The sequence below is a fragment of the Mustela lutreola genome, chromosome 7 (genome assembly GCF_030435805.1).
Source record: "Mustela lutreola isolate mMusLut2 chromosome 7, mMusLut2.pri, whole genome shotgun sequence".
Taxonomy (NCBI): Eukaryota; Metazoa; Chordata; class Mammalia; order Carnivora; family Mustelidae; genus Mustela; species Mustela lutreola.
In genome coordinates this window covers 115,285,101-115,310,276 of record NC_081296.1, presented here as the reverse complement: position 1 = coordinate 115,310,276, position 25,176 = coordinate 115,285,101, and the positions used below count along the sequence as shown (strand labels likewise).

General features: G+C 39.8%; 1 protein-coding gene across 1 annotated transcript in view; it reads right to left on the bottom strand.

Moving 5' to 3' along the window:
• The window catches only part of SYT16 (synaptotagmin 16), a 109,889-nt gene that overhangs the window by 33,755 nt on the left and 50,958 nt on the right, over nucleotides 1–25,176 (bottom strand). Inside the window, exons 2-3 of the mRNA XM_059182265.1 lie at nucleotides 6,487–6,699; nucleotides 919–1,175 (exon numbers count right to left, since the gene is read on the bottom strand). Coding sequence (XP_059038248.1) covers nucleotides 919–1,175; nucleotides 6,487–6,699 — 470 coding nt within the window. The remainder of the gene's footprint in view (nucleotides 1–918; nucleotides 1,176–6,486; nucleotides 6,700–25,176) is intronic.

Genomic DNA, 25,176 nt, shown 5'->3' with positions numbered 1-25,176 from the left:
ATGATAGTGTCTCTAAGAATCATCTCCAATCATACCTCTGTGCTATTAGGCATATTCTGGAATAAGTTCCAAATAAGAAATAAATTTAGAAAGAACAACTTTTTTTTTTTCTTTTTTTAGATTTTATATAGTTATTTGACAGAGAGATACAGTAAGAGAGGGAACATAAGCAGAGAGAGTGGGAGACAGAGAAACAGGCTCCTGTCAGAGCAGGGAGCCTAGTGAGGGGCTGATCCCAGGACCCTGGGGCCACGACTGGAGCTGAAGGCAGATGCCCTAATGACTGAGCCACCCAGGTGCCCTGGGGCATCTTTTATCAGAGATTTACTCCAGAAACCAATGTCAATGGCCAGAGGGTCATCACAAACTAATGCCATCTCCTAGATCTTGAAATCAATTCAAATCCCACAAATTTACGGCAAGATCTTCATCATAATATCTTGCATTGTTTCACTGGGAGGGCCATTGTATTTTAATTTTCAAATAATTCTTTTATTCAAGTAACTGTAACTCAAGATTTGGGGCAAATAAAAATAGACTCCACTTAATTGAAACCATGAAGGAACTAAAAATCTTCCCTGAAGAACTAAAAACTCTTTTATATAAACAAAAAGTATAATTGTTGCTGGGTCCATTCCACCACCACTCTTTTCCCCCCCATTTTGATAGAAATGTATTTGTGATTCTTTTATTGTATACCCCCTTTTATTGGTACACCGAAAAAAAATTCATTTTATTGGTCATCCGAAAAAAAATTTATTTTGAATAAAGCCTCTTTAAGGCCTTTGTTTTCAAGGTGATGTATCCTTTTCAGAGAAATTTTTTTTCTTGAGGTATGGGGAGCAAGAGGAATGCAAGAACTCACCAGAGAGCACACAACGCTCAAGCAAAGGAGAGAACAAAAAAAAAGTAACTTGCCTCTGGGCTCCACATGGAGGAGCTGTCTGTAGCATAGGAGTCTTCAAACCCCCGGTTATTAAAGGCTGTCTCCAATTCCAAGCTGCCTTCTGTAGACTGGCGACTGAGGCTGTGAGGCACCTTGGTCTCTTGGGGAGATGCACCATGGTGCCCCGTATTCCCCACCTCACCTGGGGACTGGGAATGGGCAGAAACGGAATCATCTTCACCGTAGGACAGATTCTCAGAATAATTCAGCTGGCGGGGTCCATCCAAATCTAAATTTGCAATAAGGAAACTAATTCAAATGTACTATTACTTTCCACCTTTTTACCTGGAGAAATTGAGTAGTAGCAACAACATAAATCAAGACCTCAAAAGCAAAACCCATCAAATAACACCTGCAAAAACATAATTGCATCCACGTGGTAGATAAAGTAGGTCTATATAACCAAAAGGACCATTAGTTCATTACATGTGGTATAAGAAGGTTTAATGCTTTCTAGTGATAAGAGTATGAAGGATAAAATAAACACATTAGCACTTTGTTGGAACTAATGGCCACAAGACCTTGGGGATAGATCTAGAAAGCAAGAACAGCAATCTACGGAGATCATACTGTGTCCTGACTCAACTATTCTTCTTTCTCTCTTCCACCTTCACCATCTTATCTTCCCCTTGAAAGGCCTCAGTGGTTCTTTCAAGTAAAAAGTTCTCTACTTGATCCATAGAAGGAACACTGGACTTGGATTCAGATGATCTGGATTTAAATCCTAGCTCTGCATTAAGAATTTACACAATATTTGAACTGTCCAAACCTTTGTTTCCTTATTGATAAAACGAGGATAAAAGCCATTAGAGAATCATTGTAAACACATGAAATAAGAGCCTCCTAGCAATCACTAGGTTTTCCATAAATATTGGCCTTGCTTCCTCGTCTGGCCCAAACTGGCCTCATCCAACCCAGAAAACCCCATTTTCTACTGCCTCCATGTTACTATCACCTGCGGTCTCATGGGGTCATGAAAACACTAGTTGTGTATTTCTGTCCACTGTGGCCCTCAAACCCCCACTCCTGCCCTCTCCTTCTTGTCCAGCCAAAGCCCAACATCTCCTGAATCTATCCTCACTTCTTGGACTCAGTATTTTTCTCAGACTTTAGTATTATTCTACCTTCCCTATCAGCCCTCCCTTACCTGTGCATCTCCTTCCTGTCCTTTAAAGTCTAAGTTACCCTCAGACAGTAAAGGAAAATGGGCAGGGTCTTCCCAAGCAATAGCTTTCGTCCTGACTTTCCTCCCACATCCAGAAAGTAGCCGAGGACTTATTCTCTCTTTCATCTCCAGGATAAGAGAAATTAGAGATACAGACAGGATGAGTGAGTGGGATGACAAAGTATAGATCATGAATTCAGCTCTTATTTATACTGTATGGTAGCAAGTGTTTCTACTGTTGGTCCTAAAGCCTCAGCCAAAATAGAAGCTCCTTGGCCACATATCTATGCTTCCTAGTCTTTATCCACCAATGGGTTTCATGAAACTCTCCCCATAACTTTCAAGGCTAGGCAGGTTAACAAATTTCTGAAGCAGCCAGGTGTGCATCTATACAGAGTAGTGGCGACAGTGGTTTACCAGCAGTTTATTACCTACCTGCAGTAAACACGCAATCTTAAAAAATACATTATTACCCTATGCAGACTATACAAAAACATATTTAGGCAGATTGGTACTCAGAGCACAACTTCAGACTCCTAATTTGGGATTTTTCCAAAACCATGGCAAACCACTGAGAAGTTCCCCTTACTGCCTTGTAATTCTTAATAATCCAGTTCAGGCCCCTTGGAAACACTTTCATAGGACACCATGACATTTTTACATTCACACATTCAGTTATTTGGCAAACATACTTTAAAAAGGCCACAGAAAATGATAGAACAAGGGATATTCCATATGCAAAACCCTACAACATAAAGCAGAATTTTCTTCTAAGGCTCTAATTAGCACATCCATTCCTCATATCCATGAACACTAAAATGTCCTATTAAACAGTGGGTCATCCATCAACGTGTGCAGCACCCAGCAGGATTTCAGCACAAAATCTAACTTTGCCAAGAAATTACCCCCATAAAATTGTCTCATGACTTTAACTCCTACGGTGATAATACCTAGATCAGTAATAAAGGAATTTTCAAAAGCTACATTAAGCCTTGAAAAGCTATTCATAACTGAAAAACATAAGAACTATATTAATGTAACAAACCATTTTCCTTGACAGACAAGCAAGGAATGAATTAGAAAAGCAAAGCTGGGGTATAAGTCACGAGGCAGAGGAAAAGAAAGGGGATTCACCATTACATAAGGCAATCTTCCCATCCTATAAGTTAAAGAAGATCGTGTCACCTTAAACACATACAGAAAAGTAATTGCCTGTTGTCAGAGTAATGTATCCTAGCTTCTTAGAAATTATAGGCCATAGTTATGTCATACAAACCATATTTATTTTAACAGAAAGATTTTAGCACTTTTTAGTCCATATCCCACTTTGACATGGTATAACGCTATTATCCGGTTACTTTATTTTACACTCCCAAACACTTCTCCCACTACCACCCACATACAAATACTTTTGCCTACCATCTACAATGGTTGGTTTAATGTGTCAGCTTGGCCAAGCTATAAGCCTCAATTAATCAATCAAATACTAATTGAGGAAACACTGTGAAGTATTTTGTAGATGTGACTAAGGCCCTTATGCATTTGACTTCAAGTAAAGGAGATTATTCTATGTAATTAGTCCACTGAAAGCCTTAAGAGGAAACTTGAGGCATCCCTAGACACAAAGAACTTTACTTGGGGTTCAAACTCATGACCCCAAGATCAGGAGTTGAATGCTCTATCAACTGAGCCAGCCAGGCACCTCAATGTCACCTTAATATATATAAAATCCTAACTGATACCCCATTCCAAACAAAACTGAGCACAGATTCCAGGGATAGTTGAACTGTTTCCAATGATATCAGGATTGCAATGTCTAGTTTTTGTGAAACATCCTAAGAACTACAGAGTTCATAAGCAAAAATAAGGCTCTGTTCAAAACCAATTAAACAAACAAACAAACAAACAAACAAATAAATGCCCTGATAAGTGGACTACTCTTCTCCAGCCCACTTTTCAGACCTAAAGACCTGATATGCAGCCTCTAATCTGGATCACTTAACACAAACCCTCTTTGGCATTCCTGGGGAAGCAGAGACAGTTAATGCACAGCTATGCTACATCAGACAAAGGCGACAAGAGAACTGGCCAGGGATATGAAGATAGAGTTTGCTTGGTTCTAATAACCCCACTCCATCTAGAGTGAAGGATCCCACTTGATGAAACATGAGATAACCTACCAATAACTCACTTATGGTTCAGATTTTACTTGGATTTGGACCTTTACTTTCACTGTTCCAACATTTTGAAAGCATCTTGAAAGTGGAAGAATTGTCTACAATTAAATTTTTTCTTAGAAAATCATATTTAAGGTAGAGTGGGAAAAAAAGATTAAGTAGAAGGAGGGCCGGCAAAAAAACCCTCACAATTCCTCTCTGGGATGCATGCTTAATCTCTTCCTTATTCTTTACTGCTGAAAACAAATTCATAAACCTAAAGATGAACAAAAAGAAATGACACAGAAAAAAAAATACCATGCCATAAAAATGATATTAACATTTTCATGGCATTTGATAACCTAAAATTTAGCACACAGTTATCCTCTCCTATGAAAATCCTGCTGATTTTCTTCAGAATCTATAGGTAATTTATCCAGTGCAGTGTGCTTTTTCCCTCTCCAATAGAGAAAGAAATGTGATCTTTCCTGTCACTCTCTGTCAAGTTTTTCAGAATCGCCAGTTATGAATAAAGTTATTGCTAATTCCAGAAGGGGTGAAGGTTAGAATTGTTGTCAGAACTCTCAGAACATGGGCCATTTGTATAAATCAGAAACTAGACATTTGGGCTTTGGGGAAATGGGGCCATTAGCTTTAGAATGCACGGAACTGCTCCTGGGGAATCAACCGCCATTAACTTTCATTAGCAATCATTTGCCCTTGCAGTGGAGAGGGAGGAACACTATCATGGAACACCAGTGAAAGAAAAAACAGGAGAGTGATGAGGGAATGGCAGAGGTCAGTAGCTACTGATACAATATGGTGGTCATTTACCTTGGGTTAATAGGAACAGCAATAAAATATGCTATGTTGGCCTGTATCAATAAGTATAATTACATGACAGAGAGCAAATTGTTATGTTTCTGCTGACAAATAAATAAGGTTCTCTCTGGATATCCTCTTTCTTTAAATTTTTATTTTATTCTTTTTTGGACTGCCTCATTCACCTTGTCAAGCCAGACATTTCTTCTCTGTTATCTTCTCTCAATCTTGGACTCTCCTTTTTCTCTATCTATTGCTAAGTGTTGCAAAAAAAGGGAAAGACTACAACTATGGAAGAATAGTTCCATAATGGAAACTATGGAAGATGACAACTATGCCCCTCTTGGTTTGACCTGCCATGTATCCAAGGGAAAGAAGAAAAATACTAGAGAGCTCAGGTCATTTAGACCAGGTCACGAAAGCGGGCAGTGTGACATTTCTTCTAGCTTTCTACCTAATATGATTCACGGACTCTTCCCCGTTTCAATATCCTGTGCTTACCAGGCAGGGTTCCAGGCATAAAAAAGCCAGAGAGATGCCTGACCTTCACTGGGGAAAGCACTAAGAAATAATTTACTGTTCTTTTTCCAGGTTATTTTGTGTGAGTGATGTGGAGGGAGGACTCTTAACAAGACCTACCTACCATAATGAGCCACAAGCTAGGTTTACTCTACCTCAGAGTACTGTACCACTGGGGAAGGCATTCAGTCTGAAGATGCTGGAAAATGGCAGAAGACCTTGCTCTTGCTCAGCAAGCAATTCTCCTGTGGGGCAGAGGATGGGGATAGGGGTGGGGGTGGCCAGAAACTAAGGGAATGAGAGCAGATGTTCAAGGTATGTGCTGTTTGAAAAGGGTTATTCAATATTACTGTAATACATGTTTTTATTTGAAAGGGAAAACGCCTGTGGCTTTAATAATATGAACTATTAAAAGAAAGATTTCAAAAATTGTCTGAGGTTATACAGATAGATAGAAAATAGACTCTGATTCCAAGTGAGAGAAAAGGCGCAGAATCTCAATGTCAGCAAACAGCTATGTGAAATGTTTATATTTATCAGAGGAGATTAAGATTTTATAAAGCTTAATAAGTAGCATGCTAATTCTAGCCATTAGTGTTCAAAATATACAAAATGATAAGCTCTAAGGAAGGAGGGGGTCTCCCAAATCAGGGGTCAAGATTTTGGTACTTCTTTTCCCTTCCCTCTCCCAGCTCCCTATATGACACCCCCTCTGTTAGGTTTGAAAAGACCCTTTACCCTGTTCCAGCCTCTAGGTCTTGCCCCATTTTCTTTTCCTCTCTGGGCTCTCAGATACAAGTATAATGATTGACTCAAAGGTGTTCTTACCATTGTCCATCCCTGCTCTAGATAAAGAAAGGGTTTCATGCAAAGAATACCTTCACAGGCAGATACTTCTGTGTTCTCCTCCTCATGGGTAGAGAGCAGGTGGCTGAGTTTTGATTTCTGCTCCAATCCCACCTGCTTTCCTTTCTCAGATGGTTCTGAATGGAAACTCTGGGACCGGGACACAGAAATCTCAAATTGTTTGATCACCTCTTCATCACTGTCAGAAGATGTGCATGGCTCTTCATCATCGCCAAAGCTGTTAACTGGGAGCAAACAAGAGCCATGAGTCTCATGTCGGGCTCGCAAGAATACAGAGATTGATAACCCGGAGAAATAGAAGAACATGAATGATTAGTCTGGATAAAGCAGGCCCAACCCAGACAGAAAGATTTTAAAGCATTTTTTGAAACACAAATTTGAGTCCAAAGGAATAAAACAGGAAAGGAAAGCTTATGTAGGCAAGTAGAAATACATAGCTGGAACTCGGGAGGAACCATCAGGACACTCCTGACATAATAAGACCTTTAGTTGAGAAGGGCAGCCCTACTGATTTGTTGTGTTAGGGACATGTGTTTATTACTGGGAACAGGGCATTTGACAATGATGACAGAAAATATGCTCTTAGTCTCATCTCTGCTATTAAAACACAAAGAGTTAAGCCCTATCCCAGAGAAGGCATACTTGCAACTGAGAACTTCCAAAAGTGTCCTAGTTTTGAAGAAACACCCACAGTAGTATATGTAATTTAAACAAAACAGAACTAGTTTATATTATAATGTTCTAATGCCTTTGCCAGCACCAACAACCCAAACCAAACACCCTTTCAATTATTTGTACTACTTTCCTCATATCAGCTCACTGGCACTTTCAGTTTCTCCAACAACCAAGATGGTTCTTCCCTTTGAGTTCTTTGCCTTTGTTTCTTCTGCCTAGAACCCTCCAGCCCCTGGTGTTTTCCTGGCTGGCTCCTCTCACCACTGAAGTGTCAGCTCCATGGTCACTTCATCCTAAACTCTTCTTCATTGTCCTACCTTAAGCAATTTTCTTCAAAATATTCCTATTCCTCTCTTCTCCCCCATGACTTCCATGAAAATACAGACATCACCAGTTTTGTTATCTGATGTCTCTCCATTATGTAAAACAATGTCCATTTCATAGTAAGTGCTTAACAAAAGCTTGTTAAATCTTGAAGAAATTGGTGAAGATCCAGTGTTTTCTCCCAAACCTGAGCGCCGCCCATCCTCTATACTAACACACACTCACCCAGGGTTCCCTGTGCCTGGAATGTTTTCCCTTTGCCCCAACACCTGTCTAGACTAGTCAAGAATCTGGTTCATCATGAGGACTCAGTATAGATATCACTTCTAGAGACAGCCTTTCACTGACCCCTTAAATCAGGTTCACTGCTCTTCCCATGAGCAGTAAAATAGCTCTCAGCCCTGCCCTATCAATGTTCCCTCCAACTTTGTGACAGATTCACCTATTTAATTTCCAACCGTTCCACCCTATCTGTACATAACAGGAGAGTAAGTGACACAGTGGACCACCCACCTTCGCTTCCCTCCAGGCCCTATCTCCATGTCAGGCACACGGCAGGCTACTCTGTAAATATTTGCTGAAAGTAAACTGGAAATGATAAATAATGGGGATTTTTTTTTTTTTTCAGAGTGAGTGAGCAAGAGAGCATAGGGAGGGATGGGAGAGAGCAAGAGAGAGAGAGAATCTTAAGCAGGCTCAACACCCAGCATGGAGGCAGACACAGAGCTCAATCTCACAACCCTGAGATCTGAGCCAGAGTCAAGAGTCAGACACTTAACTGACTGAGCTACCCTGGAGCTCCAGTGGGAAATTATTATTTTTTTTTAAATTTGCTCCTCCCATCCAAAAGTCATACATAATTCACGGGAAGAATATGGTTATTAATTCATAGATGGGTCCTGAAGATTACTACTGAGCCAGAAGCTAAGAAGAAATTATAAATACATTTTTAAAGTGAGAGAAAATATGTTAAATACCAGCCAGGTCAAAATATCTATTTCCTGTCTTATTTAAGAGTTGATATTCCTGAGTTTGTTTAGAAGATTAGTAATAATAATAAATACTTTTTGCTTTTTTATGTGCCAGAAACTGTCCTAAGTGCCTTACACATATTATCTCATTTAAACCACATTAAACACCCATTATTGTTCTCATTTTCCAAGTGAGAAAATCAAAAGAAAAGTCTACAACTGTTTGAAGATCATACTCCCAATAAAGGTTAGAAATGACTTTTGAATCAAAGTTGCTGTCTGGAGAGGTCATGTTTCTAATTATTATTCTGAAGAGCCGGAGAGAGGCACTAGAAAGAACCCTTCTGAATTCTGAATGCTCACATCAACTAGCTCAGCCCCTGCGGTCAAATCTCTTAACCTGTCCGGATCATTTCTAATGTCTGGATCATTTCCCAGGTCTTCTCTAGATCTAAGTTTTCTGACTCCAAACTTCCTACCCAATAAATGTCAATACTGGATCTGTTTTTCTCTTTTATGGAGCAGCTGATTTAAGAATACAAGAGTACATCACTGTCAGCTCACTCAGTTGTGGTGGCTGTGACCAGTACCAGTAAGACCTGAAAAGCCAATTGTCAGAAGACATGAGATATCCCACTAATCCTAAAAAACCACCCCAACAGAAAACCATCACAAGAGGCTGGCTGTCTCCCCTTGTCTCAATATGCCGTGCAAAGCACCTGTTGTAAGACAGACCATCACATAAGGGAGAGATCCAGGGACCAATGGAGCAAAATTAAACTCCCTTCACCATTAGAGCACAGGACCAGCTGAGCACCTGAAAAGGAATTAGGGAGATATAAGCATGAGGGATGAAGCATTCATTGGAATTCTAAGTGTAGGATTCCATTCCATTTATATTACTAGGTCAGATTTTAAAATGTAAGTTAGTCATAGTTATCAATCTCAAATTGAGTGACTGCATATTTTCTAATCTATAATATCAATAGTTGGAATTCACTGACTTTTTAGAATTCATTAATTTACCATTATAGGATCCCTGAGAGGTGGGTTTTTGTTGTTGTTGTTGTTGTTTTGGGTTTTTTGTTTTTGTTTTTGTTTTTGTTTTGTTTGTTTGTTTTCCCCCAGTGAGTCACAGATCATCCACAGAAGAAAGATTTCCATTTCACTAAACATTCCAGATACCTTCTTGGGACTTTGCATATATTATCTCATTTAATCCTCACAGCAACACCATGCAGTAAGGATCATTATTAGTCCCATCACAGAGATGGAAAACAGAGGCACAGAAAGTAAAGTAGATTGCCCTCAGCAACAACTTTAGCAAAGTAACAAAACAGGACTTGACACTGAACCTGTGTTTTTAGCCCATGAGCATATCATCAAACACTACCGGGTGAGGACACTAGAGCCATATCTAGTTTACTTTTCAGAGTGAGGTGAGGGTACTCTGCCACTTCCACCCTGAAATCTGCCAGGAGGCTGCTTCCTTTGTGAGAGGAGACCAGCGGTCAGCCCATGTGGGAATGAGTGAATACATACAGTAGGCTGCCGTATAACTGGCCTATCGCCCCTCATGGGATTATAAATAAAAACAGCATGTCCTATTCTAAGCCTCACTCCCCAAGGACTTCAGGGAATTCTCCATTTAAAAATGAAACTTGCCATCCCTCCCTAAAAACCACTCAGCAGCAACATAACTCACTAGTGGCACTATTACAATGATAAAAGCAATTGCATATCCAGCACGTACCATGTGCAGGCACTATTCTAGAACTTCACCTATTTTAACTTATTTACTCTTTACAATAACATAAACCCATTTTGTGGATTGGAAAACTGAGACAAAGTGAGGTTAGTAATTTGCCATGGTCCTAACAGTTAGTAGTAGTGGAACCAAGATTCAAACCCAAGCTGTATTGCTCCAAAGTTAGTGTAAATGAACATAATGCTCCCTCAACCATCTGCTGCCTCAAGGCAAAAAAAAAAAAAAAAAAATCATTCTTAAATCCTGGTCAAAATCTACACAACTCTGTTTTATCACTAAGAATACAAAATCACATAGTTTGAGCTGGAAAGAATTTTTATAAGCATTTTTTTAGACTTTTTTTTATTTATTTAATACAGAGAAAGAGAGAGCACAAGCAGGGGGAGCAGAAGGCAGAGGGAGAGGGAGAAGCAGTTTCCCTGCTGAGCAAGGATCATGGTACTCCATCCTCAGATCCGGGGTCATCCCCAAAGGCAGACACTTAACTAAGGCACTCAGGAATCACTATAAACATCTTTTTTTTTTAAGATTTTATTTATTTATTTATTTATTTATTTGACAGAGAGAAATCACAAGTAGATGGAGAGGCAGGCAGAGAGAGACAGAGGGAAGCAGGCTCCCCGCTGAGCAGAGAGCCCGATGCGGGACTCGATCCCAGGACCCTGAGATCAGGACCTGAGCCGAAGGCAGCGGCTTAACCCACTGAGCCACCCAGGCGCCCCACTATAAACATCTTTTTAAAAGATTCCTGTGGGGTGCCTGGGTGACTCAGAGGGTTAAAGCCTCTGCCTTCAGCTCGGGTCATGGTTCCAGGGTCCTGGGATTGAGCCCTGAGTCGGGCTCTCTGCTTGGCAGTGAGCCTGCTTCCCTTCCTCTCTCTCTGCCTGCCTCTCTGCCTACTTGTGATCTCTCTCTCTGTCAAATAAATAAATAAAATCTTTAAAAAAAAAAAAGATTCCTGCTACTTGCCTTGTAATAAGTCTATGTCAACAACTAAATAGCTGACCTGGATTTCATTCAACTTAAATTTTTGAAAATCACAAAGCCTCATCTCAGTTGTGACACTTCTTTCAGAGATAAGATAGTACTTTCTGAAACATCATATAAATACCAAGTTTAAACCCCTTTCAAGCTAAGTACCTGGGAAATAACACAGTGGGAATTTGTATTCAGGTCTTCACCCCTTCATCCAATTAGCTTGCTAAAATAATAGGGGGAAAATTGTACAATTACCGTGGAAGTGGATACATCTTTAAGTTGATATTGTTCATTTCACTCAGACACAGAATACAGAGGGATCATTGATAGAACCCAAATATCAACCACCAAAGAGAAGGCAGACTCTTCTGCAAACCTTCTGATGCTTGGCCACCCAGCTTCATCCCTTTGTTCGCACACTGTAGAGGGGGTACCTCGGGCTTCTTGAACTGGCAAGAAGATCATATCTTGGAAAGGTGGAGAGCGCTGACTGGAGACCCATCAGAACTTGAATCCCTGCTACAATGGAGTCAGAATGTTCCTCCCTCTAATTTGTAATGATTTTTTTTTTTCCTAGTTCAAGTAGGAAGGGGCAGAGCAATGCTATCTATCCTTATGTCACACATTTAAGTAAAGAAGGTGGGGCCCCAGAGCCACAGAAACAGCCTGTCAAGTACGTCGGTCAAGACTAGAGCGGTTAAGAGTGTGGAATCTGGAGCCCAGCAGCCTAGCTCTGAATTTGAGATCTTCCATTTGCTAGTTTGAGACCCAAATGAGTTCCTTACTCTCTCTGAATTCTGGTGTCCTTATTTTGAGACTCCTTACTTCTTAATATTGTTGAGACAAATAAATGAAATAAAATGCACCTGGGTGGCTCAGTTGGTTAAGCGTCTACCTTCGGCTTGAGTCATGATCCCAAGGACCTGGGACTGAGCTTGCTTCTCCCTCTCCCTCTGCCACTCTCCCTGCTTGTGCTCTCTGTCAAATAAATAAATGAAATCTTTAAAAAAAAATAAATGAGGGGCACTTGGGTGGCTCAGTGGGTTAAAGCCTCTGCCTTTGGCTCAGGTCATGATCTCAGGGTCCTGGGATGGAGCCCCGCATCCGGCTCCCTGCTTGGCAGGGAGCCTGCTTCCTCCTCTCTCTCTGCCTGCCTCTCTGCCTACTTATGATCTCTCTCTGTCAAATAAATAAATAAAATCTTAAAAAAAAATTTTTTTTTAATAAATGAAATAAACCACTTAGCCCATGCCTGGTATATGACATGCTCAAAAAATGTTGCTATTATTATTATTATTATTATTAATATCATTATTGTCTCCTATCATGGCAGTGCCCTTTTGGAAGCCCTTTTATGAAGCCTTGCACTTATATGCAATGGAAATAATGTGCCTGTTCTTGCAGGGTCTACTTGAAAACTCATCATAGGGTTGTTGCAGGAGAAAGGTGGAAGAAACAAGGGCTGGGCGAGGAGGAGGTAAGCCGGCAATGTGAATTGGTACCTTCTTTACCTCACTATCCTTTTTCCCAAGCCTGGAGGTGGGGTGCTCTGTCAGAGTTGGCAATGCTGTCTGGCTGTAGGCAGTACCCAACACCTGCTCATTTTCTTGTTTCTTTTAAGGCAACAAAACCACCAACTGGTGATACAAGGGGAGGATTTCTTAAGCCTGTCTGCTGCTATTTCACAGATGGAGTTAGAATTTATAAATGATCAGTGAAGCTCTGAGCTTATTAATTTGTTCCCACCCACACAGGAGCAATTAGGTGGAAGGAGGTGCTGCTCACATCTTATGCATGGGAAGAGGAGACAGGTCGGGGCGGGTTGTGCTCAGTGGTGTGGTAACTGGGTGCTACTTTTAGCTACAGTTGCAGGAAATCCCTTATATACTAGATTTCTCAAATACCCACAGTAAACGTCTGCCCAGGGTGGCTGGCTAACAACAGTAAGTTGGTTATAGTGAAAAAGGAGAAGGGAGGTCAGAAGAGACAACTGCCCATTTCAGATCCTAAGAAAGTGACCGTGTTTCTAGAAGCACGATCCAGCCATTATTGGATTCAGGCAGGAGAGGAAAAGATTTTTATTTATTATCCAGCGTTAGGGGTATTTTTCAGACTATGTTTTGTGAAAAGTCTAGGGTTCTAAAAGGAGCTTCAAGGCCTTTGGACATATGGGTGGTTGCATGAGGCAGGTTGGGCCATGCAGCCTGCAGAGGTAGGGCTGTTTTGCTCTAATACTATTTACATTTTTATAAGATTTTGTTGGGAAAAGAATAGGAGTCCTGACACTTTTTAAAAGTTTGAAAAACAGCGATATAACCCCACTCCCTCATTCTACTGAACAGACACTGTGTCTGAGGCTACTTAAAGGATTCGCCTATAGCCAAATAGCTAATTAGTGGCAGAGGAAAAACTAGCACCAGGTCCTCCTGGTGCACACTGTGCACACTGGCTCTTGCTACCCTGTACCTTGTGCAAGATATTTTGACAACTCCATTTCCTATATGCACAAAATGATGGCACTTGCAACATTTATATATGAGTGGGTCAAAAAGAAAATCTTTTATTAAAACTAGTTACGGATCACTAGAGTACGGAAAACTTACAATAGTGAAGATTCCAGTTCCATTAACAGCAGAATAAGTGATTTTAACTCACCTATGAATAACAATCATAAACTCATGAAAAAAAATTTTTTTAAGTCAACTAGTAAGCAAGAGCAGGGACAATCTGGAGAGGATCCAAGTTTTGAAAGAAGGAAACTTCCATGATTACATTGCTTTTCTGCTAAGAGTTCCACCAAGTCTAAGAAGCATAGGGGATCTAGGACTCTGGCAGACACAGAAGGCTTATTGACTTACAGTGTCAGAGGACAGAATTCAGGGCAGCTGGAAATACAGGTGGAAACTCCAGAAAGGAGGAAACCACAGAAAAAGAACTCCAAAGTCTGCATATGAACTTGGCAAACACTTGGTTGAAATGTGGAATATGAATGCACGGAGTTGGGGGTGGGGTGGGGGGAGGAATCCAAGTAACTCTTAAAAGTAACAGCTAGAGAGCTAAAAAATCTGAGCAGACATTTTGGCTGCAGCCTATTTCAGGAGTCAGGAGTTTGAATCTGGCCAAGTTAGAGACCCCAGGTATTCCATTAAAACTCCAGACAGATCCACCTGAGAGCTAAGACTAAAAGTAAAACTGAAACAAACCCAACAGAACACAGGAATCATAAGATCAAAGGAATTCACTAATAATGGAACTGTGTGCTAAAACAGAAAGTAACTCACTTCTCTTCCCCACCAGGCCAAGCTCATCCCAGATAAGAGAGGAAGCATCCTGAAAGCATCAGGGGTGGGGTGATTGGCTCAGGCTATGGAGATCACACAAAGGCTGCACCATAATAGGCAGTATTATGAACAGACCTGTATCTGTACTCACCAGGTCCTCATTTCTCATTATCTGACTCTCTCAACTACAAATGTTTCCTGAACACTTGGCTTTGACAATCACTTTCAGGTTCATCACTGCAACAGGGTTCACCTGCGGAAGAGCAAGTGCTAAACTGTTAACCTCCTGACTCTTTTTGGCTCTGCTCTCTAATATGCATGCCTCCAACAAGGGGATTCCTTGATAGGACCAAAGTGTTGTGTTGTTTTCCTGCTATAGTGGCATTTACATACAAATTAATGGCCAAGACTACAATTTACTCTGCTGAGAACTGTGGTGACCTGATAATTAAATTTCTGCACATGCAGAGAAAACATAAAACCAGACTGTTTGCTCTTGCTTTCTTTTCCCCAACCCCCAACACTTTTCTATCACTCCAATGAATCTTCACAAGCAAATGTGAATCGACATTTTGATTTACAAATGTTCTGATTAGGAAGACAAAAAACAAATTCCATTGCCATGGATACTAAAATGAAGGGCCTGGGATGGGTAGCCAAGGCTGAGAGAGATAATAAACAGATCTTGAGATGTGCAGGTGTTGTGAGTTTTTGAAATTCTAGCTATTAAGTGCATTCACTCATCTTTCCATCCCATGCTGCAAATCATTCTCGAGGCAGTTCCCAAAGTTATTGTTTTATCTTGCAATACAGCCCTGTCAAGCTACAGAGATAATTTCTAAAAGGCAGTCTCAAACTCTCCTCAGTACCAAATCTACAGTAAATATATCCAAATATATTATGATATCTGGAAAGAAATAGGCTGAAAATGTACACTTGGCTAAGTAAGAGCTTTTTAAGAAGAAAAATAAAAGGCAGATTCCAATAAAAGTCACACAATTCATACATCATATATTCAGGGGTGGTACACATATAGAAGAATAGCAGCCCTCAGTGATGCCACTGATATCAGATAACGAACAGCTTCTCTCCATTTGTAGGAAAGTTAATGGCAATTTTTCCAAATGTTTGACTTTTCCCATAAAGTTTCTGCCCCTTGGGTGCCTCTTATCACATAAGCTGACATGCACGAGCAGATGAAAAAAAAAAAAAAGTAACAAAGAAATGAAGTAGCTATTTATGTTTCTTTCTTAGTTGATTTGTCTTGGATATGCAATACTCATGACTATGACTGTAACATGGTTTACATCATCTAGTCATATTTTCCACTGACAAAATGAGTCCTGCTTCATGAAAAAAATACATACATGAAAATTACATGGGGTACCACAAAAATCACGTCAATTTTCAGCATTAAACCACCTGAACAAGCTAAGCACCACTGAATTGGAAATGTTGCCCTGGGTATAATAATGTCGCTTGTTTCATCCATATTCTTAACTGCCATGTAGAGCTTACCTTCTGTTATCTATCTTACTTACATTTTCTAAATGGGTTTATGTAGCTGTGATTCCTCTAACGTATTCAAGGAATTTGTGGTCTTAATTCATTCTTCTCTTCTCTATCCCTTAGTGCCTAACATATTGTTAGGAGAAAACACAGCCATGTCGCCTGGGTGGCTCAGTTGGTTAAGCGTCTCCCTTCTGGTCAGGTCATGGTCTCAGGGTCCTGGGATCAAGCCCCGCATAGCGCTCTCTGTTCAGCAGGGAGCCTGCTTCCCCCTTTCTCTCTGCCTGCCTCTCTGCCTACTTGTGATCTCTCTCTCTCTCTCTCTGTCAAATAAATAAATAAAATTTAAAAACATTAGAAGTGAAAAAGTAATAAATCAAATCCTTCAATAATGAATAAACAAATGAATTTAAAATTAGTATAAGAGTGTATTAACCAGGTTATTCAGAGAAACAGAACCAATAGGGGAGATAATATGATCTATATTTATTTATTATAAGGTATTGGCTCATGTAATTATGGAGGCTGAGAAGTTCCAAGATCTGTAATTGGAAAGCCTGTGAACAAGGATTGCCAATGGTGTACATTCTAGTTCAAGAGCAGATGAAGACCAATGCTTTTTCAAGCAGTCAGGCAAAGTTCTCTTTTACTGAGCTTTTCTGTGCTATTCAGGTCTTCAATAGATTGGGTGAGGCCCACCCCATTAGGGAGGGCAGTTTACTTTACTCAGTCTACCAATTCAAATGTTAATCTCCTCCAGAAACATCCTCCCAGATACACCCAGAATAGTATCTGAGCCACTATTTTGGCACCTGTGGCACAATCAAGTGATGCATAAGAGTAACTATCACAAATACCATGAAGGCAAATGCCAAGTGGGAAGAATACCAAAGAGAAGCAAGTCATGCACAGGTTTTCATCCCAGCTCTGACGCTTCCCAACAGGGTGATCTTGGGTGAATTTCGGTTCATTCATCTTTAAAAATTAGACCAGCTTTTGGAAGTCTGAAGCCATATAAAACCTCTCCTGCTACAAACTCATAGAAATGCTGATAAAATTAGAAAAATACTTGGTACTACCCCAGAGGTGTAAACAACTTGTTTGGCTGATATCTAGGATATTAACACACTTGGATTTATGCAAGTCTGGATCTAAGACCCTAGCATAAAGCTACTACTCTTTAATAGAGGCTGGGGCACTAATAAATTTCAGCTAAAAGTTTGGACCTAGAGAAGTAGCAAGGAAGATTACTACCCATTGGGGCTGTGAATGAGAAAAAAATTATTCTATGAGAAGAAAAACATTAAGTCTACCTCTCATAGAGATATAGTACCAGCCCAACACAGACATTTGAAAGTAAGAAATTAATAAGGGAAATGGGTAAGCACTTATGAAATCAAGGAGAACCCAGCAGAAGCAAGTGTAAAATTGCACTATAGGAATACTTCCATAAGCCAGTGAATACAGGATTGCACCCTTCACCAAACACAAACATAGCCCTTCTAAAGATGAGCTAACCTGCAAACACACAGACTATAATAAACAAAAGGTATTAAACTATCTTGAGGTGAGATAGAAAACAATCTAAGAACACACAGTGATTTAAATATGTGGAAGATTTACAAGAATTGGCCATGTATTAGGCCACAGAGGAAGCCTCAAAAATATAATTATACCACACACATTCTAATCTCAATAAAGTTAGAAATAAAAGACTTTTTAGAAATTATAAAAATGCCTTTTGGAAACCAGAATCCACATTTTTAAATAATTGATGGGTCAAAGAAGAAACTCTAATTGGAATGATAAAATATTTATAACTGAAAAATAATGAACACATCACATATCATACATTTGTGGGATATATTTAAAGTGGTACTTAAAAGAAATTTATGGATTCATTTAGGGTATATATTAGAAATAAAGAAAAAGACTGAAAAATTAATATGATCAATGGTCAATTCAAGACGTTATTGATCAAGAGTTTAAACCGAAGCAAAGTACATGGGAGAAATAAAAAACTAAAAAGTAGATATTAATAAAAATGTTACTACAAAGACAACATTAGAACTAGGGAAGATGAAGACAATCTCTTAAAGATAAGCCAAAATCTTAAAAATTAAGACGAAGAATACATTTATAGATATAATGGACACTTGAAAATCACAAGAGAACACAAATAAGTTTAAACAATTTTTTTAAAGATTTTATGTATTTATTTGACAGAGATCACAAGCAGACAGAGAGGCAGGCAGAGAGAGAGGAGGAAGCAGGCTCCATGCTGAGCAGAGAGCCCCATGTGGGGCTCGATCCCAGGGTCCTGGGATCATGACCAGAGCCAAAGGCAGAGGCTTTAACCCACTGAGCCACCCAGGCACTCCAGTTTAAACAATTTTAAAAAGAACGAATACAAGCTGGTAACTGCTGAAGAAGTAACATGTAGAAAAAAATTCAAAAAGTGACATATCATATCCAAATGGTTTTGTGTCAATTTTCCAACTTTCAGTGAATAGGTAACTGCTCTTTTATATAAACCATTCTAGAAGGAGAGGCCATATATATATATATATATATATATATATATATATATATATCACTTTTTAAGGATAGCTATAAACTCAAGTCAGGGAATTTATGTAGTAGTTCAATTTCCCACAGCGCTAGTTGCAAACATTGTAAACTAAGCAGCAAACAAAATTTATATCAAAAGCAAATACATTGAGAATAAGAATTTATAACAGACGTGCAAAGAAGGTTAAGTATCACGAAGATCTCTTAAATATGCTTAACCACATTAATAGATTAAAGATGAAAAAATCATCTCGACAGATGTGGAAAATCTAAATAGGTTTCAACTCCCATTCATGACAATTATTCTCAGTAACTTGGAATAGAAGGAAGTTTTCTCCACCTGAAAAAGAAAATCTATCATGCATCACACTCAATAGCAAACTTTAACATTCCTTAGAGACAATAAAAGACGAGAACACTCAATGTTATCACTCCCTTGCAATTCTGTACTGGAGGTCTCAAAAGCACTGTAAGACAAGAAAAATAAATGAAGGGCATGTGTTGGAAAGCCAAGAAATGAAATGCCAAGAGACTGAACTTTCCATGTTAAAAAAAAAAATTCTGAGAAGAAACCAAGGTCAACCTTTCAATCAGTAAGGGTTCATCAAGGGGATATCTGCCTGTAATCGCTGTGAAATAACAAGCACTCAATTTAGCCTCACACGTGAAACAACTAAAAACCTGGACATCAACAACAATTCTGAAAATATTGAACATTAAGCAACTAAAAAGAGGGAGTCCTGAGAGATGAAAATTAAGCAAGTAAGTTCTATGCTTACCCAAACTGACTGCCTGGAGAAAGTTTTGAGGCAAAGTTGATGTTCTCCCTGCTTTGAGGGATGGAGTTAGGGGCCAAAGCTGTGAGAACTCACCAAAACAGTACTGAAGAGGAAAGCTACAAAGAGAACTCAGAGATCTGCTGTATTTGAAGTCTTCAGAAAAATACTGATAAGGACATGTGAGGAAAAATACTGAAGACATAGAAAGAATTAATGGAAATGATTGGAGGTAACAGCACCTGGAATTCAGACAGAACCAGGAACATTGCCTGGTTCAACTAGCAAGCATAGAAAACCCCATCAGTGGGGCATTGGTTAAACCACTCAGGAGATTTTTGCCTCATAGGAAGGAGCCAGAGATAAAACATTACTTCAGCCTTACCTAACAAAGTTTAAAACCAAGACCTAAAAGGATCAGTTTCCAAGTAACTTACCCAGGTTCCAAGCTCAAGAAGCATTATACTTCCAGCATGCAACAAGGTAAAACTTATAATGTATGCCAACCAATCCAATATTTCTAAGCATGCAGAGAAGCAGAAAAATATCACCCATAATGAAGAAAAAAGCCAATCAGTTGAAATGGTCTAAGAAATCACACAGATAATAGAATTTTTAGGCAAGGACCTTAAAACAGTAAATACCACTATATTCCATACATTCAAGAAACTAAAAGAAAGACTGAACATTATAGAGATATGAAAGATTGAAATGAAACTTAGAGATGAAAACTACACTGATTGGAATTAATCACAGATTGTGCACTGCAGAAAGAAGGAGCAGTGAGCCTGAAAACAAAGCCAATAGAAACCTATCCAAAACACAGAGAAAGACAATCACTGTAAAAAACTGAACAGAGAACAGTTAGCAGTGGGACAACTTCAAACAGCATACAATATATGGAATTGGAGACCATGAAGGAAGAAGAGGAGTAGGGGAAAAAATCTGAAAAAAAGCATGAATAATCTTTTCCATGTTTGATGAAAATGAAAAACCCACCAGTTCAAGAAGCTCCACACACCCTAAGTCCAAGAAGTATGGTGAAAACTATATCAAGCCACACCACAGCCAAAGAGTTAAAAACCAGTGAGAGATAATTGGGAACAAAACAACAGAATGAACCCTAATGTAAACTATGGACTCTAGTTAGTAGCAATATATCAGTCTCATCAACTGTAAAAAATGTACCAGACCAATCCAAGATGTTAATAGGAGAAACAAGGCAGGAGGAGAGAGAGCATGTGACAACTTTCCATATTTTTTGCCCAATTTCTCTATAAACCTAAAACTACTCTAAAAATAATCTATTAATTTTTTTTAAAGTAGTCAAAGGAAAAAAAGACAGCTTATGAACAGAACATCGTCAACAAAAAAAGAATTGTTAAAAGAAGTCCTTCAAACAGAAAAAAAAAATGATAGGATATAAATCTGCTCTATATGAAGAAATGAAGAGCAGAGAGCCTGCTATGAGGGTAAATAGATAAAAACTTGGGTTCTCAATATTCAAATTTCTTTTTAAAATTTTCCAACTCTTATATATAAGCTATACTACACAGATGTTTATATTTCGACCCTGTAGAATCTTTCCCTCTCTTTTGGTAATGACATCCTGATTCAGGAAACCAGTCTCCAAATTTCAATCCAGGAGGCTGAGGTGAGGCTGACCTTTACTTTAGTGTAGGCAACTCAAATCTGGTCAATGACAGCTAGCCCTGGGCCCTTGCTGGAAGTACTGAAGAGAGGCTCTCCCATTCCTGCAGCTGGGGTTGATAAGCTGATAGGATGTAAGCCTGTACCTTCATCACCTGGACGATAGCCTGCCTCAGAAAGAAGCCAACCCCGAGAAAAGAAGAACCAAGAATTGTAGATTCCTGAGACCCAGAGTGAATGGGAACCAATCATTCCTGTATCCATAATAACCCACTGGACTTTTCACTGATGTGAGCCAATAGACTATGGTGTGCATGTGTGTGTGCTTAAGCCCCTTGCAAATTTTCCGTCACCTGCACCCAGAAGGACTGTGACTAATACAGTAATAAAGGGTGAAGAGTATTAAAGGTGATAGTGAAGGGATCTCCATTCTAGATTTGCTTCTTCCAACACATAATTATGACATCTTGGCCAAGGAACTTTGTATCCCTCTCCCCTGAATTCCTACAATAAACGCTGTCTGCATAATTCATTAAGCAAATAAGTATGTACTGCTTTGTGATAGGTCTTCTCTCTGGGCTAGCTATTTAAATCCTTATTAATATTTTATTCATTAGCCTGATTTCTCCAATCAGATTATACGTCCTTGACCCCTCACACGTAGCTGGGGCTGCTCCCCTGAACCTAAATACACACATAGCACACCTAATAGGAATCAGCTCATCTTTTAGGGCCCTCTCAGCACAAAACAAATTTATGATTCTGTAAGAATTCAGTGGCCACAAGTACCAAGACTGTTCTCTGTTTCCACAGCACATCACTCATATTGACCACACTGCCTTATCCCCAAAATACCAGGAGTTACTGGAAGCAGAGTCTGCCTTAGGCCTGTACAGCCCCAAAATGGAGCACAAGCCCCTTGACACTGTCAGCATATGGAAAGAATCGGCTGACTTAACCTGAATTCTATCCAAATTTTCCTTTACTTCCAGAAATATTTTCCTTCACTAAAGAAGAACAGAAGTGAAGGGCAAAGTGTTTAGAACAAAAAGACCCAAGTTTTAGGTTCTGCCACTTGTTAGCTGTGTGACTTGCCATTTGTTACTTAACTTCTCTGAGCTTCCATTTTTTCTATACAAATGGAAACAATGATCCCTTACTTTTTAAGGTTACTGTGAGGAACAAAAGCAATTATTTATAGGCAAAGAAGGACTCTAAGCAACATTTATTAAACATTCTGACGTACATTACATATAATATCCCATTTAAAACATATAATACCCTTGGAGGACAGCTATGGTATCCTAACCTAACAGAAGTTACTGAGATCCCCAACAGTTAAGTAATGTGCTCACTCTGACTACTAAGTTTGTATTCCCTCCATCACATTATTTTACTTGGTAAATACAAAGTTATGTACAAATAACAGGTGTTCCATTCTCCAGGTGCCAGGAAATTATGAAATATTTTGAGTCTGGGCCTCAAAACCAAAATGACAAAGAACAAATGAAAATCAAAGCAGAGTCCCTGCATATCCATAGTAGGTAGGATTGAAAAAAATCATGAGACACAAACCATTACAAACTTTCCCTCATTACCTGAAGCAGAGGATAGTTACTGGCTGTGGCACACTTGCCTGATAAGCTTGGGTGTGGTCTCAGAATCTAAAAACCTCACTCCAAATAGCAAAACCTACCCATCAGAGTTGCCTGCAAGAGGATGCTACTGGCTGTACTTGGACCCTGGAAAGTCCCTACCTACATCATGTTCAGAGACTGCAGAATGGAGCTAAGGCCACACCTAGAAGCAGGATAGAGAGAAAAAAAGAGAGAGAGAGAGAATGGAAAAAATTCATTTATTTAAAAGTCTATCTGCTTAATAAACAGTACTGGCCCTAGGACATGCCAGGCCCAGCATACAATGGTAAACAGTGACATCCATCAATAGATGAACGGATAAAGGGGGTGTGCTATATATACAAAGAAACATTATTCACCCCCCCCCCAAAAAAAAGAAAGAAATCTTGCCATTTGCAGCAACATGGATGGGGCTACAGAGTAGAACGTTAAGTGAATAAGTCTGTTAGAGGAAGACAGATACCGCATGACGTCACTCATATGTGGAATTTAAGAAACAAAACAAATGAGCAAAGGGGAAAATGAGAGAAAGAGAGAAATCAAGAAGCAGATGCTTAATTATAGAGAACTGATGGCAACCAGAGGGGAGGAAGGTGGAGGGGTGGGTAGAATATGTGACGGGGATTGAGGGCTGCACTTACCCTGATGAGCATGGGGTAATGCACAGAATTGCCAAATCACTATTGTACACCTGAAACTAAGATAACACTGTATGTTCACTGGAATCAAAATAAAAACTTAAAAATCCAGACATACAGCACAAAAATAGACCCTGGCCCTCACCTGGCATGGAAGTCCATGGAATAGCCAGGAAAAGAAGGCTCATTTAAGAAAGCAGAAATGCCGAAATGGGTCAGGATTGAGACTGCCAAAACCATTGCTGGAACCCTTGGGGCTAGATATGTTTCAGAATTCAGGTTCTCTTGGATTTTAAAAAGCCAGCATGGTGTACATACCATATATTATTTAACAGTCCAGTAGAGTCTGGGGCAACACCTTGTAATAAACACATTAATAATTAAAATGTGAAGATTCACTCTAAGAGAGATGAGTAAAGTCTCTAAATAACCTCACTTCAGTTCAAGTCATCTCCAACCTTACGAAATAATTCCAGTGTTCAACGTTTTGGATTTTAGAATTTAGGACAAGGGTTTGTGCAGTTGCATTAAGGCTAATGTTGAAAATACCAGTTGAAAATAAAAGCCAATTTCACATATCTGATTTCTAGAAGACACGTCCCAAACCATATGCTGGTATTAGTAAGTTATGGAAGTCTTCCTCCCACAACAAGATTTATTGGTAAATTAGTATTTTTTTAAGATGCAGGAATCTCACATTGCTAAAAATTCTTATTTTAAAATACTAAAAGAGCCCATTTGCAGGATAATATCCAGTTCTAGGGTCTAGAGATAGCACAAGGAGGTGAGGAAACTTCACAAATACAAGGAAGATCCTAGAAAACTGAAAGGACCTTGTGAACAGGGTTTCTGCCAGAACTAGGCTGGAGGGGCAAAAAGCTCATGCTCCTGAAAATCATCTAATGGAGGGACTGGTGTTCTCAGAGCATCTAATACCTGCCTTTGTAGCTTGGAGACAAAGGTGTCTAAGAAGTGCATTGACTAGTCCCTTGTTGCTGTACACAACAGATGATTCTCAATTCTACTTGACTACCCTCTCCCAGAATGTGACACTGTTGAGGACATTCTTTCCCTGGCCTTCCACAATAATGCAGCCTCATGTCCTCTCACCCCCCGACCCTGATCCTTCCTGCTCATCTCTTGGCACCATCTCAGGTTTCCATCCTGAGTGCTATGCTTAGTACACTTGGTCTTCCTGCAAACCACCCGCAGCTCCAACTACCACCTCCACAATGATGACCAATAGAGGGTCTCTGCCAGCCCTCTTTACTGTACCTGCCTCTGGTTTGATTTTCTTCACCACCCCCACCTTGCCCATCCTGTTCCCATCGCTCCCAACCTGTTACTTGCTTCCTTTATCCTCAACACTTCATCTCTTTGCCCAGAATGACCTCTGCCTGCCCCCAACTTCCACAATCAATTCAACCTCATTCTTCAGTGCTTCTGGCTTCATTTGGTGCAGGATCTATTCCCCACCCCCAAAAGACAAATCTGAGCCTTTCCCTTATTTTTGCTCCCCCTGATGTCTGTGCTTACCCCATATGAAGCACTAATCAAAATAATTTTACTTGTACATGCTCCTTCCCGACTGATGGCTCCTAAAAAGTGGGAGCAGAGACCCCATCTCTGCATTTTCAGAAACAAGATAGTGTAGTGTCAGGCCGACAACAATTGTTGAATAAATATTGATTGAGAACAATAATTAATTAGCCCAATCCCACTGTAATGAGAGGAGTTGGAATCCCAAAAGTATCTAACATAGAAAAGCACCTATCTGGGGCGCCTGGGTGGCTCGGCGGGTTAAATCCTCTGCCTTCCGCCCAGGTCATGATCCCAGGGTCCTGGGATCGAGCCCCGCATTCGGCTCTCTGCTCAGTGCAGAGCCTGCTTCTCTCTCTCTCTCTCTCTGCCTGCCTCTCTGCC